Below are 13,284 nucleotides of genomic sequence, written 5' to 3'. Positions count from 1 at the left end.
AGCTTCCGGAGCCGCCGCCGGCTATTGTCCATGTCACGCACCCACTCGCGAATCGCCGCCGTTGCAACGCCGATTCGGCCAGGCGGAATGCGCTCCAGCCCGCAGCTCCTGCGTGCGACTGCGGCGAGAAAGCTTGGTATCCGTGGCCCGCCTTATCAGGCCGTGGTTGCGGAGAAGTTGCCTGCCGGCGTTACACTCCAGGAAACAATCCACCGTCATGTCGACAGGTGCAACCCCACCGGCGAGTAGCAATTCTCCGCCAGCTCAGGCACACCGGCCCCATCGCAATCTCGTCGGCGCGAGTCCGCAGTTTTTCCTCGGCCAAGTCACCACAACACGTACTCGAATCCACACTTGCCGGATCCCTCCCGGCTCCCGGCCGCCCGATCGCAGCGTGTCCCGCGTTGTGTTACATGGCTTGCTTCTCGGCTGCTGACGAGAGAATCCAAACACGTCCCGGCCTGGCGTGACCACAGGCTCCAGCAAATGACCCTGCCTCGGCCGTGGAACCATGCCACCGAACCTGGAGATGCTCAGGCCTCTGCCGTGTACCGCCCCTCTAACACGCGCAGGGCATTGTTCATTCACGCTTCCCTGGGACACGCACTGCTGCCAATGTGCCCCCTCGCAGCTGCGAGCGTTGAAGAAAGCTGGGTTGCTGCCTCAGGGCCCGCGCCGTTGTTTCGTTCCCTGCGGCTCGCCACTACGTCCTCGTCCCCTCGCTGCTGGGGAAGATGCTGCAAGTGCTTCCAAAAGCATGGGACTGGAGACCTTCCGTCGGCCTTGCCGCCCCTCGTACGCTCGCACCGTCATAGTGCTGTTTCAGCCCTGCTGTGATTGGATGGCAGCCGCCCTATCCCTCACAGAAGCCGAGGCATTCTAAAACGTTTGGATTCGACGTGGATGGCTTTCTTTCGTCAACTGCCAGTCGCTACACCACGCTCTGCCTTGGTCGGCAACGCGCATCCCCATCCATAGCCTTGTGCTTGCATGAACCGCGGAAAAATCCGCGTTTGCTAGCCCTTCTCACCTTTGACAATCTTCGGCGTCACCGGCGCAATTGTCCTCTCACCGGCCCTTCTCCCTCACATACCACGAGCCTACCAGTCCAATGCTGAGGGAGTGAAGGGCGTCGAGTTGCCTAGGAATGCATCAGGACGTTGTTCAAGTTCATGCGCTTTCTCACCGCCTCCTCGTTTGTTCGACGTCAAATGGTCACCAACACCGTACACCAGCTGGCAACTTCCGCGTCCAGGTTCCGCCATCTGCGAGCTAATGATGGCGCCGCAGCGCCCTTCGCCCCTTTGCTGCGAGAGCTGAGTCGAGCTAGAAATGAGACTGCTCGTATCTTGGGGTCTTTGTCCTTCCAGTACCTCTCATGCAAAGCTACCCATTACCAAGCTGCTCTCGACAAAAATCGAGCCCGATTGCTTGTCTGACGGAGTCTGCAGAACGGCCGACATCGGGCGGCAAGGCCACAGTGCCGCATTCTACGGTCAAAGTATGTGGCTCGCCATATTACGGTAAGATAAGAACTACGGACGTACTAGGTAAGCGAACGCTGTTTCTTACCACATGCGTGTCCACATACCGCCACAACAAATTGGAATCGGCGCGACAGCCCCGTTCAGTTTCTCCATTGCGTTTTGCCCCGGCGGAGATGCTACGTCTTTCGACAGAGTAGCAGTAGCAATTGCGGTAGCGGTGTTTAAGACGGCAGAAAACTCGTTGCCCTTGGTCGGCTTGCTACCTCTTCGTCCAACCCTCCACGATCCGATGTCAGTGCACATGGTAGGGTGCCGTCTCGTATGCCGATCAACGTCGCGGCATGACTCCACAATACCAGCCTGCTAGCTTGGAGAAGAATCCCTCAGGAACACCCTTCGCTTGATTTCTAGCCGCCACACACGCGCCGACGTACCATCCCATTCCATCTCACGAACGCAACGCGCCTATCTTCAGGTGGCGGGGATCCCGTGATGGCGATGCGTATCTAGACACATCTCCGCACGCGCAAAAGGGGTCACGCATCTTACATTTCTCACTCCAACCGCCAACCATGGTAGCATTCCCCGGGAAGCGGCTGTGGCGCAGGCGGAAGGCGTCATATGACCTCCTTATTTCCGGGATACTACTACGTAAGCGACGTCGCAACGTCCCTCTCAGGCCTCTCGCCCCTCGTTGAACGTTTTGGTCGGGCTGCTTTTAGCCCCAGTTCGTTCGTGGGGCCCCGGGTCCCGCTTGCAACGCTGTCGGGATTGCAAACCCATCGTGACCTTGGCGACGATGGGGAATAATAGTGCTGAGTAAGGCCATTGAGCTCTTTTGCCGTATTTGGCAAGTTTTCGTATAAAGCGGGAACTCCTGGTTCAATGGGAATGGCATATCAGAGGGGTCCAATGCTCAATAGCAGTAGGGCAGATCAGACCGTGGCGGTTGTTTGTAGGAGGATGCACATGCTGCATGCCGGCCCCTGGATCCTGATGTCGGCCCGCATATGTCTTGCCTGTATCTTGGCTAGCTGTGCATATTACATCGCCTGTCACTGTAGAACATACTTGTCGGGCTTAGTGGCAGGAGCGGTGAAGATCAGGAGATGGTTCCGGTGGTGTTGTCAACGGCGCGGCTTGAAGTAAGGGGACAAGGATATTGCGTAGCCTGTGGGTTCTAGAAGCTTGCACGAACACTCGAGAAGGGTTCCGCAACATGAGGAGGGCAAGTATTGGGTGTCACTGCCCCGTGTTTGTCGCCAATCAGACGATTATCAAGATATCAAAGTGAGAAGTATTCGAGACATATTGTCCCCCTCGGTCTTCTCGTTCAACAACAGCTACTTTTCCCGACCTTTCCTCTCATACAACCAAGCAAAATCAACCCACCATGGTATCGTAAAAATCCCGCATCGCGCATCAGTCGTCACAGAATCCTGAAAGAAGCACTGAAGAGCCAGCCCAGCATCGTGCTAGCCCCCGCTCAAATTCCTGGACCAGACGCCATGCCAGCACCTGTCCGGGAACATTGAGCGCTCGGTGCGTTTCTCTCATTACATGGGCATATTCCCACCCATCAGCAACCCACCCACCAACTCATCTCCCCGTACCAGCCATGATCCCAATCCCGATTCCTCAGCAAGCCTTCAAATCTATCCGCGCGCATTGTCAGGATATCCGCCCGCTCCATCCCAAAATCATGATTACAAAAAAAGGTACTAAAAGTGGGAGCAAACGCTACAAGCAAGAAAGTGTGAAAAGAAGAAGGAAAAAAGGAGGAGAGAATCAACCACACTCAACGACCTTGCCCTCTCCCTTTCAATGCTTCGTCTCCTCCTCGAAGGCGACAGTGCCGACAGGGGCGACGTCGGTAAGGCTGTTGTCGGTGAACTTGAGGTCCTCCTCGATGGAGACGTGGTCCTGGATCTTGATCAGGATGACGGGCAGGGCGAGGATCAGCGAGCCGGCCAGCAGCGCCCAGCACGAAGCGAACAGGTTCATGAATGGGAATTTCTCCAGGTCGAGTGCCCACATGACGGCCGCGCCTGCCGACTGGATGCCCTTGTAAAAGCCGGCGAAGTTGGCGAGCTTGCGTCCGTTGTTGGTCATGGCGCCCATGAGCCTGTTTTGTGACTGTTAAAAAAAAAGGGGGGGCCGTAGACAAAGGGAAGGAAAAGGTCAAACGTACCAGTAGACGGAGGTTTGCCAGGCAGCGTCATAGAAGCCGTAGAACATGTACAAGAACATAGGGCCGATGTAGCCACCATCGGCCCAGTCCTTGACGTGGTAATCTTCGGCACCAGTGCTCTCGCGGGTGTAGGTCTTCTGGAAGGCGTAGCCGCCACCCCAGATGGCCATGGTAATGACCATGAGCACAACCCAGACGACCTTTGCGCGGGTGGTGCGGCGGAAGCGCTTCTGGTCAAGAGCATAGCCGAAGATGAAGGCGCCGACGATCTGCATGATGTAATACAGGGTGTTGTTGAGGGCGCGGGTGCGGAGGCTGAAGTAAGCAGCATTGACGTCGTTAAATTGGTAGGTGTAGAACCAATTAGAAGCGAAGAACATGGGGAAAAGGGCGATGATGTAGGGATCGGAGACGAAAGTCTCGCCCAGACCGATAAGCTCCGACTTCCAGCTGGGGTTCTTCATCAGGATGATGTGCGAGCCATCCTCGCGGACGACGCTCTTAGCCGAGGTAAGAGTGAAAGCGAGGGCGGCACCGAGCAGGGTCAGCACAAGGAAGCCGATGTAGGTGCCATCGCTGACGGTAGCGGCCTTGGTGTTGTGGATGTTCTGGCCAAGGGGAATCTGCGAGGTGAGACGGATGTGGTTAGCAAGGGAGAGCTAGAAGACACGTCGAAGACAATTCCGAGGGAGCGGATAAGGCGTACCAAGCTTCCAATGACGGCTCCCAGGTTGAAGATCATCCAGAACCACGAGATGTAGCGGCCCTTGGAGGCCTCGGGCGGGTAGGACATCATGACGGCGCCTTGGGCGCACCAAAGCAGACCGGCGCACACGCCAAGAAAGGCGCCGGCGAAGATGCTGAAGCCAAAGTTCTGGTTGTGGGAGAAGTTCAGGAAGGAGGCGACGTAGATGCTGTAGCCGATGCCGCCGAAGGCCAGGGCGAACTTGACGCCGAGGGTGTTGGCGATGGTGCCGGCGAAGAAGCCGACAACGGCGAAGGTCGAGTTGAGGGCGACGTTGGCCTTGTTGGCGGCCTCCGGATCGACCTGGCCGCCGCCACCCATGCCGGACAAGGCATTGAACATGCCCGGGCACAGGAAGCACACGAACGACACGATGCCCAGCTGTGCGGCGGGCGAGGCGTAGTAGAGCTTGTGTCCCAGGACGTTGAACTCGCGGTACTTCCACGACTTCTTGCGCGAGTCGGCGACGCCGGCCTCTTCAGGATAGGGCGGCGGGCTGCTGCTCGCGGCAGCGCGCTCCTCGGCGTGCGACTGTTTCTCGTTCTCGGCCATGGTGTCGATGTCGCGGGCAGGCGAGCGCTGGGGCCGTGTGGAGACGGGCGGAGATAGGGGAGGACGGGGCGGAGCAGCAGCAGCAGCAGCAGGAGCTCGCTCTCAGGCACGACCCGGGCTGGCGGACAGTGGTTGGTGCAGGGCTGGGTGTCACTGTGGGCGGACGCGAGGAAACACTTCGCATGCCTGGGGCACACGAGCAGCGCGCTTTCTATATATTGCAGTGCCTGTGGCGTGGTCGTGCTCCTAGCAGCGCTAGCGGTCCCCTCCTCCGCACCGGCGGCGCATGGGGGGCGCCGCAAGGAGCAGGCCGTTAACGAGAGATATCAGCTAACGCGGCACAGCACCAGCGATAAGAGACAACAGTCGGCCGCCAGGGTCGCGCCGGCGCTGCAGGAGCACAAGGGCTGCAGACACGGCGCCGTCAGCCAGCAAAGGCTCGAGCCTCGAGGCGCTAGGGTTAGGGACGCGGCGCCACGAGCTGACACCCAAGGTCCTCGGCTGCTGCCCGCCAGAGCCGGCGCTGCCCTCGCCGCTTCCTCGCGCGCCTGCCGTGCCTGCCAATCTGCCAATCGCCCGGCGCCGCCTGCTGCAACGGTCGGGCAAGCCACCGGCCAGATGTAACCTCTTGATCGCCCGCCTCGAGCTGCCCGCTCGATAACACTGTCGCAGAGCGCCATTCCGGCCATCGTGGCAGCTGCGACCCTGCGTGACTCGCCCTGGGCTGTTATCGCCCGCGTCAGCCTCTCCACGTCCACGGGCAGTTGCGACCCCCCTGGTCTGCGTTGCGCCGGCGCCGTGGTAGTAGTATGACGGCGTGCCAGTGGAACCGTCCGTCCTCCCGGCCTCACGCCTGGCGGCCGCAACATCACAACGGTCCAGTGACGGTTCGCGCCGCGATGGAGACATGCCAATCGCCGGAGCCTGCGGCAACGTAGCGTGGTTGCACTATGACGCTGCACCAGATTCCCGACAACACCGGCCATCGCGTCCAATGACGCCTCGCCATTCCGGCACACTTTCGCCGAAGGCGGCCAAGATGCCGCTGAGATCCAGTGGCAACGCTGTCAGACACAGATACGTAAAAGGCCTCTGGCTGCCCCGGACTGCGTGAGCGCCGCAAGACCTACACCCTCCCGCGCTGCTACTACTTCCGCGACAAACCACTTCCCTTTTCGGACAGCTTTGACGCCTTTTGATCCTTCGTCACCATGTAAGGCCCTCGTCAGCGAGGCGGTGTGGCTTAGCGCTGACCCAACCACGTCTAGGAGGTTGATCGTCCGTGAAGACCCCCAGGATGCGTCCAAATACATAGCAGACTACGTCGTCGGTATGTCGTATTGCTATTGCCGTGTCCAATATTAGAAGCAATCCTCTGACATGTTGTCGCCGTCCCACAGAGCGCATCAAGGCCTTCGAGCCGACGCCGGAAAAGCCGTTCGTACTGGGCCTGCCGACGGGCAGCAGCCCCGAGATCATCTATAAGCTGCTGGTGCAGAAGTACAAGAATGGCGACGTCTCGTTCCGGAACGTCGTCACGTTCAACATGGTACGACCCCCGTCCTGCAAGTCTATAAATATGCATTTCTTCGTATTCCGCACCAGATGCTAGCGCGTCGCCTGGAGCCAATGAGTGAGCTGGCTGCAGCCCCGGGTTGCACAAGCCACTGCATGCTTCAAGACAAGTCACGTCGAGATCCCCTTGGAACACAGGGATGGACCAGACGCTGACGCCTTTGACAGGACGAGTATGTGGGCATTCCGCGCGAGCACCCCGAGTCGTACCACAGCTTCATGTACAAACACTTCTTCTCGCACGTCGACCTGGACCCGGCCAACATCAACATCTTGAATGGCAACGCGCCCGACCTCGAGGCCGAGTGCCTGGCGTATGAGGAGAAGATCAAGGCTGCCGGCGGCATCGAGCTTTTCCTGGGCGGCATCGGCGCCGACGGCCACATCGCCTTCAACGAGCCCGGCTCGAGCCTGCAGTCGCGCACCCGTGTCAAGACGCTGGCCTACGACACCATCCTGGCCAACTCGCGCTTCTTCGGCAATGACGTCTCGCAGGTGCCCGCCATGGCCCTGACCGTCGGCGTCGGCACCGTTCTGGATGCCCGCGAGGTCGTCGTCATCATCACCGGCGCCCACAAGGCGCTGGCGCTGCAGAAGTGCGTCGAGGAGGGCGTCAACCACATGTGGACCCTGTCCGCCCTGCAGCAGCACCAGCACCCCATGCTTGTCGTCGACGAGGACGCCACGCTCGAGCTCAAGGTCAAGACGGTGCGCTACTTCAAGTCCATCGAAAAGGTCGCCCGCCGCCTCGGCTTCGAGCAGATGCTCCCCTCCGAGGCCCGCATCTCCGCCAAGCGCAGCACCATCCGCGAAGGCCTCAGCAGCCCGCTTTCGCCCAAGGCTGTCAAGCCCCCGACCTTCCAGGTCCCACTGCTGGCACCCAACCCCAACCCTCAGAGCATCAGCCGCAGCGTCACCCCCGAGCCCGTCCTCGAGAGCATGGCCAGCCGCATCTCCCCGGTCGAGCCCTCTGTCGACAGCCTGACCATCCCCGACGATGTGCCGCTCCAGCGCATGGGTGCCCGCGTCGCACCGCTGGCCGGTTGAAAACAATCTCGACCGCATTTCTCTTCACTTCTTCGTTATCAGATTTCCCTCACAGAGCTTATCAGATTGCAAGGCCCTTTCAATGTCGAGATCAGCGATCCTCTGGCGTTTAGGAAGCGGAGTCCACAGGAGTCTTGCTCCCATGACTTAATCCTTCTTTTTTTCCCTAGTCAATCGCTAGAGATGATCACTTTTTAACGTAGTCATGACCACGGTTAAGCACTCGCTTTTGTAGAAGTCTACCAAAACATAACATCCATCTGGTTGATAGAATGTAAAACAGGGACGTACGTCGCGTACGTCGTGCGTCTATAAAGGGGTTTAAAAAGCGTACACTGTCTAGATTTTTATGTATATCAATGTATATTAGCGTGCTGTGTGTCGTAGCAGTCGTGTCCAATGTTTTGCTTTGCGTCGTGTTCCATCTCTCTTGTCGATTTGCGTGCATTGGTTCCGTGTGCAGCGATGCTGTACAACATTGTTGGTAGCAATTACCGACCTACCGCTCTACAGAACCACCTGCAGAGCCTCAGAGGCACGACGCCCAATAAAAAGGCAAAACACGGACGTCTTGATAAAGTTAGTGCGGAGGGGAAGACGGGAGAGTCCGTAAAGTAGATAGTACGGGCATGATTGATGTCTTATATGCTGGCACATTCCCTAACGCTGCTATTTCATATGCAATCAAGGTATCATGGGCAGAACTGCTGCATAATTTCACTAGTTCCGTCTCACGAAGCTCCTGTTACGAAGAACGATGAAATCAGATACTCGGATGTAGGTGTCAAAAATCCGGACCCCCGGGTAAAGATCACATTAAATTCATAAAGAGCGACTCGTCAAAGTGAAGTCGCAGAGAAATAGTGCGACCAAGAAACGCAGCTCGAGAACTGCACCGAAGCCCAACATCATTCACCAGTCCGGGGTATGAGGGATTAGATCCCTTCGGCATAGCATCATAACTCCACCAAAACTAGTCATGCACCTAGCATGAACCCTCCGAACCACCGATCTGACTGGCTTCGCAGCCATCCGGATAGAAGAAAGAAGCAAGACTATGGTCATGTCAGTACTTGAATCAGCATGATCAAGGAAGCAGGATAAACTTACGCAATGATTACGTAGGCGGCGATGAGCAAAGAACCCTCGAGGTAATTGCTTCGTCCGTCAAGGATCAGGAAGTTGATGACGAAGGCCGTGACAAAGAGGGAAACCGTCTCAAAAATATTGAAGTAGAGAGACATATCCTTGCCCATGATCCAGCCGAGAATGACGATGAAGGGAGTGACGAAGATGGCGATTTGGATACTACTACCAACGGCGACGCCAATAGCAAGGTCCATTTTGTTCTTCGCAGCGACAGTCACTGCAGTGACGTGCTCTGCAGCGTTGCCGACAATGGGAAGGATGATGAGACCAATGAAGGCCTGGCTGATGCCGGTTTTCTCGACCAATGGCTCGATAGCATCACTCATGAAGTCGGCACATACTGCGACCAACCCGGTACTGATAAGCAACATCATGATAGCCGAAGTACGAGACATCTCGGGCTTTTCGGCTGCTTCGAGACCTTCGTGCTCAGGATCTGTGTGCCCTGGGTAGGTTGCCATTGGAGGCATTGAACGGCGTGCTGCTGAACTATTCGAAGTCCTGTTAAGGCGGTCGGGCAAAGACGCGGTACGACGCAGGCCCTGGCCGCGACCGGTGGTCATGCCAGGTGCAGCGGTAGGCGGCGGAGTGACAAAGACGTTGTTGTGGAGGAACCCTGGCATGGACGGGAGCACTGCGGGGCGCGTGGAAAGCTGGCGGAGGTTGAAGGGGCGTCTGGCAGAGTTCGGCGACGCAGGTCCATCAGTCGGTTCTGGAACCGGTTCTTCCGCAAACCCAACACGACGAGAATTCTTTTCGGTTGGGACTGCTTTCGACGATGCAGGTCTGACCTTCTTTTCGTTCGTATCCTCTTCAGGCTCGGCCGCCTTCTTGTGCTTCCTCCTATGCTTCTTGCGGCTTCTCTCGGCTGATGGAGACGCGGAAGATCCAGTCTCAAAATCGCGAACTCGGGAACCACCAGTGTGCACTGCGAAATCGTCCGTGTCGGCTTCATCACCGCTCAAAATAGCACCAAGAACTGATCCACGCCTGGGCGAGCTGCCTTCTTGACCGCTAGCCTGGTTCCCGAGGTAGGCCCGGTGGTTCTCGACTGACGGAGTGCTCAGCACTGAAGGAAGGGACGGAGTTTCCTTGGTGGAGCTTGTGCTGGACTTGCGACGTCTGCGGTGCCTGAAGGCTCGCTTGATCTTTTTCGCCGTGGTGTTGGATCCCGACGAGCTGTCGGTGTCCGAACTGCTGGAGTCGCTGGATGAATCCGATGAGCTGGAGGAGTTGAGCATGTCGGCCAAGACACCTGGGTGCGACTCCTCGTCGATGATATGCTGTGGCGTGCTCTCATAGAGGTAGGCATGAGATTTGAGCTGGAACAGGAGGTATAGCACGTATACGAGAAGTAGAACCTATATTATGCATTAGAGCAGCCCCGAGAGGAAAACCGGCTGATCAACTTACCACGCTGGTTCCACGGCTGACTTGAAGCGTCTTGTAGTCGGCTGTGCTGTTGCTGGAAAACGAGGCATGGAAGGCAGTCTAATTAAGCATTAGAAAAGCTTCCTGGCGTGGTTCTAGGATGACTTACGGGCAACAACAAGCTCATGACAGCCAAGCTGAGCAGACAAGCACTCATCTGGGTTACCGTGCTGTTGTACACCTGGAGCGTGCATTAGCTCCATGTAGAAAAAGTCACTAGCATCACTGCTTACCTGCTCTTGGTAGCGCAAGCCACCAAGAAGGAAAGCCATGCCAAGAATGAGAAGCAAGTTGGCAAGGATGGAGCCAAGCAGCGAAGCCTGTACGACGCGGATCTCATCCTTGGCAAGCAGAATAATGAACAGGATCAACTCAACCGCGTTGCCGAAGGAGACGTTGAGCAGAGCTCCTAACGTGTCTCCGAGTCTCGATGCGACGCTCTCGGTGGCATGGCTCAAGAGACCGGCAAGCGGAATGATGGCTACGGCGTTCATGGAGAAGATGAGCTCTTCGGACATGCCGGCCGGCTTACTAGCAATGCCTATGGGGACGAAGACCAGCAATACGTTGACCCAGCTGTAGCAGAGGGCATCTTTGGTGTGCTGGAAGAAGCGGATAGTGCCATTCTTCGCGCGAGTAGGAAGAGGCGGCTTCTCGCCGGGGTCTAAGGTGGGAGGCGGAGCTCCATCAAGCTGGGTATTGCCGGGGGCGGGGGCAGGCGGCGACGTGGATGTGCTGTCGGCGACATTGCTGACGGTGGGCTGGCTGCCAGTGCTGGGGCGGCGCGGCTGCGAGTGCGAGGGTTTCTCGGACGTGGTTGAGGCAGAGGACGGGAGAGTCGCATTGCCGGACTGATTGCTCAGTGGAAGAATAGAGCGGGCGGGTTGGCGATTCGAGGCATGTGCTTTCGCCCACGAGTTTATACGGTCTGAGAGGCGATTAGAGGGATCTCCCATCGAGGTATGGTTCGCAGAGCGCGAGAGTGACGAGTGTGTGGGACAGAAGCCCAGGGCGAGGGCGGTGCTAAATAAGCACGATAAGGCGGGACCAAGACCAGGAGCTTCCGAACGAGCCGCTAAGCGCGGACGGCAGCGTGGCCAAGAGGGCTTTGCTCCACGTTGGCGTGCTGGGGTAAGGGTAGGGTACACTTACGCATCTCCGGGAGCTGGCCACTCAGAGGGCAGTGTGGTGCCGAGCGATAGGTGGCGCACGTCGACCGGACTTGCGAGGAGGGAGGCAGCCGGCAAGAACAGCGCGCACAGAGTGGTGGAGCTGGAGGACAAGCCGGCGGGAGAACAGCAGAGGCGATGGCTCTTGAGCGCGCTTGCTCGTAGCTGCCGTTTGCCGCAGCCCTGCCATGGCAGTTGGGCAACTGCCCCTTTGCAGCGAGGACCCGACCGCGCGCGCCAGGGCCCGGGGCGCTGACGACTGCCAAGGCCGCTGGCGGTGGCGCGCACTGTGGCTGAAGCCAATCGCAGCGCGGCTGCAAATCCGGAACGCGACCCACCCGCCGTGCCACCTTCCACCTTCCTCCAGTTCCAGCACGCAACAACTCAGCCCGGCGGCCTACGCGACACCATCATCAGACCCGGTTTCGCCTGCGCTGGACTCTGGCCACAGCCAACCACCGCCCTCGCCGCATCCGACTGTGACGCCGAGCCCTGCCCGCCGCCAAGCGTCCATGACGAGCGGCCGTCAGGTGCTGCCGGTACACAGACTGCGCCTTGTCAGCCTCACTCGGCTCGCACGGGCAACGAAGCCATACTCCACTCGTGCTTGGCGAGCGAGCCAGAACGCGTCTGGATGCGTGCTTGGACCAGCCCGGTGACTCTCTTCCAAGGCTTCCAATGACACGCCAGCTTGCTGCGCTTGTCTGGCCGGCGCTTGTTCCATGTGTGCGCAAGCGCCCCCGGCCTCCAAACGGCCGCCGTATGTACCTGACTTCATTATTCTCGTGCGGCGCACATGTTCTGCGCGTGCCGACTTCCGACGAACACCTGCCCTACTACTCCCATTGCTGGCGCTTTCAGGGGCTAGATACGGGCCATCGTGGAGCAGATGGCATCAAGAGCCCTCACCGCATGCAGGCTACGTCTATCACCATTCGGAGCCGGTGCGGTGGGCTAATGCTTGATCGTCATGCACATACTTGGTATAAGCAAGCGCATCCGACGTCGAAGCATACACGCAGCCAAACCAAGCGTGGCGTCAATAATGCACCATTCCTCCCGCCTGGACGATCATTCCCAATCCCTGCGCATCATCATCTTCCCTATGCGATGCTCCCGAGCAGGCAAGATGCCTCAACAGTGTGATCGGCGCGCGCTATTGTTGCGCCGCACTCCTCAAGCTTTGCTGGTTCCGCATCATCCATCCCTGCAGCGACAACGGGAAAGCTTGTCTGGCCTGAAGAGGTTTCCTGTCGTCGAGTCGAAACAGCCGTCGACCTCAATTTCACCGAAACATGTTGAGAGAGTTTGAGCTCTCGCTGAGACGTGATTGACAGCACTAGGGTCGTACAATCACGCCCCTACCAAGGCCTCAGCTGTACTTCTGCCGACACCCCAACCATGAGCAAACTGAGCCTCGCACCCACCGCCGACACGGGGGTCTGTCGAGCTCTGCTTGCGCGATTTCTTCATCGAACACGTGGGCTAGAGCACAGACCGTCGAAGCCGGTGTCAATACTAAACGTTGATCCATGTTGTGCCTTACAATTCGCACAGTTTATCCGGTCTTCAGAGGCCCCGGACTACTCGAAAATTGCTAAACTCATTAAGCACCTCTTTTGCAAAGGATTGTTCAGATCGCTGCTGGGTATTTTCCATTATATATTTCTAGTGCCCCTACAGATGTCTACTTGACCTCTGCAGATTATCTGTTGACCTACCCGAGCTCAGATTGCCCTATGAAAGAGAGACAAGGTTGTTGATGTGACGAGTAGGGAGTGAAAAGTGCAAAAGAGCCGTCTGCACGAATATCAAAGTATAGCGCTTGGTCAGAAGCCCAATTCGCCCGCGGGGAATCTTCACCCATGCTTCTTCGGCAGAAGAGGCCTCGGCAGACTTTATGTGCGAGATTCTGGTCCACATTTCTTCTGCAGAAGA

The 13,284-nt window shown here is 57.8% G+C and overlaps 3 protein-coding genes across 3 annotated transcripts; 1 reads left to right on the top strand and 2 right to left on the bottom strand.

Annotated features, from left to right (window-relative positions):
- Nucleotides 1–3,308: 3,308 nt before the first annotated feature.
- On the bottom strand, nt 3,309–4,975 carry SLS55_001183 (uncharacterized protein; the record flags this gene model as incomplete). The annotated part of the gene is made up of 3 exons (XM_066772679.1): nt 3,309–3,612; nt 3,679–4,337; nt 4,385–4,975. 3 exons carry the CDS (start codon nt 4,973–4,975, stop codon nt 3,309–3,311), a joined length of 1,554 nt encoding a protein of 517 aa, XP_066637958.1.
- Nucleotides 4,976–5,969: 994 nt separating this feature from the next.
- Nucleotides 5,970–7,597, top strand: NAG1_1 (Glucosamine-6-phosphate isomerase (Glucosamine-6-phosphate deaminase) (GNPDA) (GlcN6P deaminase); the record flags this gene model as incomplete). The annotated part of the gene is made up of 4 exons (XM_066772678.1): nt 5,970–6,085; nt 6,244–6,305; nt 6,376–6,524; nt 6,719–7,597. 4 exons carry the CDS (start codon nt 5,970–5,972, stop codon nt 7,595–7,597), a joined length of 1,206 nt encoding a protein of 401 aa, XP_066637957.1.
- A 1,106-nt stretch (nt 7,598–8,703) lies between these two features.
- On the bottom strand, nt 8,704–11,333 carry SLS55_001181 (uncharacterized protein; the record flags this gene model as incomplete). The annotated part of the gene is made up of 5 exons (XM_066772677.1): nt 8,704–10,107; nt 10,160–10,237; nt 10,287–10,358; nt 10,411–11,105; nt 11,330–11,333. The coding sequence occupies 5 exons, from the start codon at nt 11,331–11,333 to the stop codon at nt 8,704–8,706; spliced, it is 2,253 nt and encodes a 750-aa protein (XP_066637956.1).
- Nucleotides 11,334–13,284: the final 1,951 nt, after the last annotated feature.

Source organism: Diplodia seriata (assembly GCF_021436955.1).
Source record: "Diplodia seriata strain FDS-637 chromosome Unknown scaffold_1, whole genome shotgun sequence".
In the NCBI taxonomy this organism is placed as follows: domain Eukaryota; kingdom Fungi; phylum Ascomycota; class Dothideomycetes; order Botryosphaeriales; family Botryosphaeriaceae; genus Diplodia; species Diplodia seriata.
Note: the sequence above shows the minus strand (reverse complement) of the source record. Positions and strands in the feature narration are given on the sequence as shown.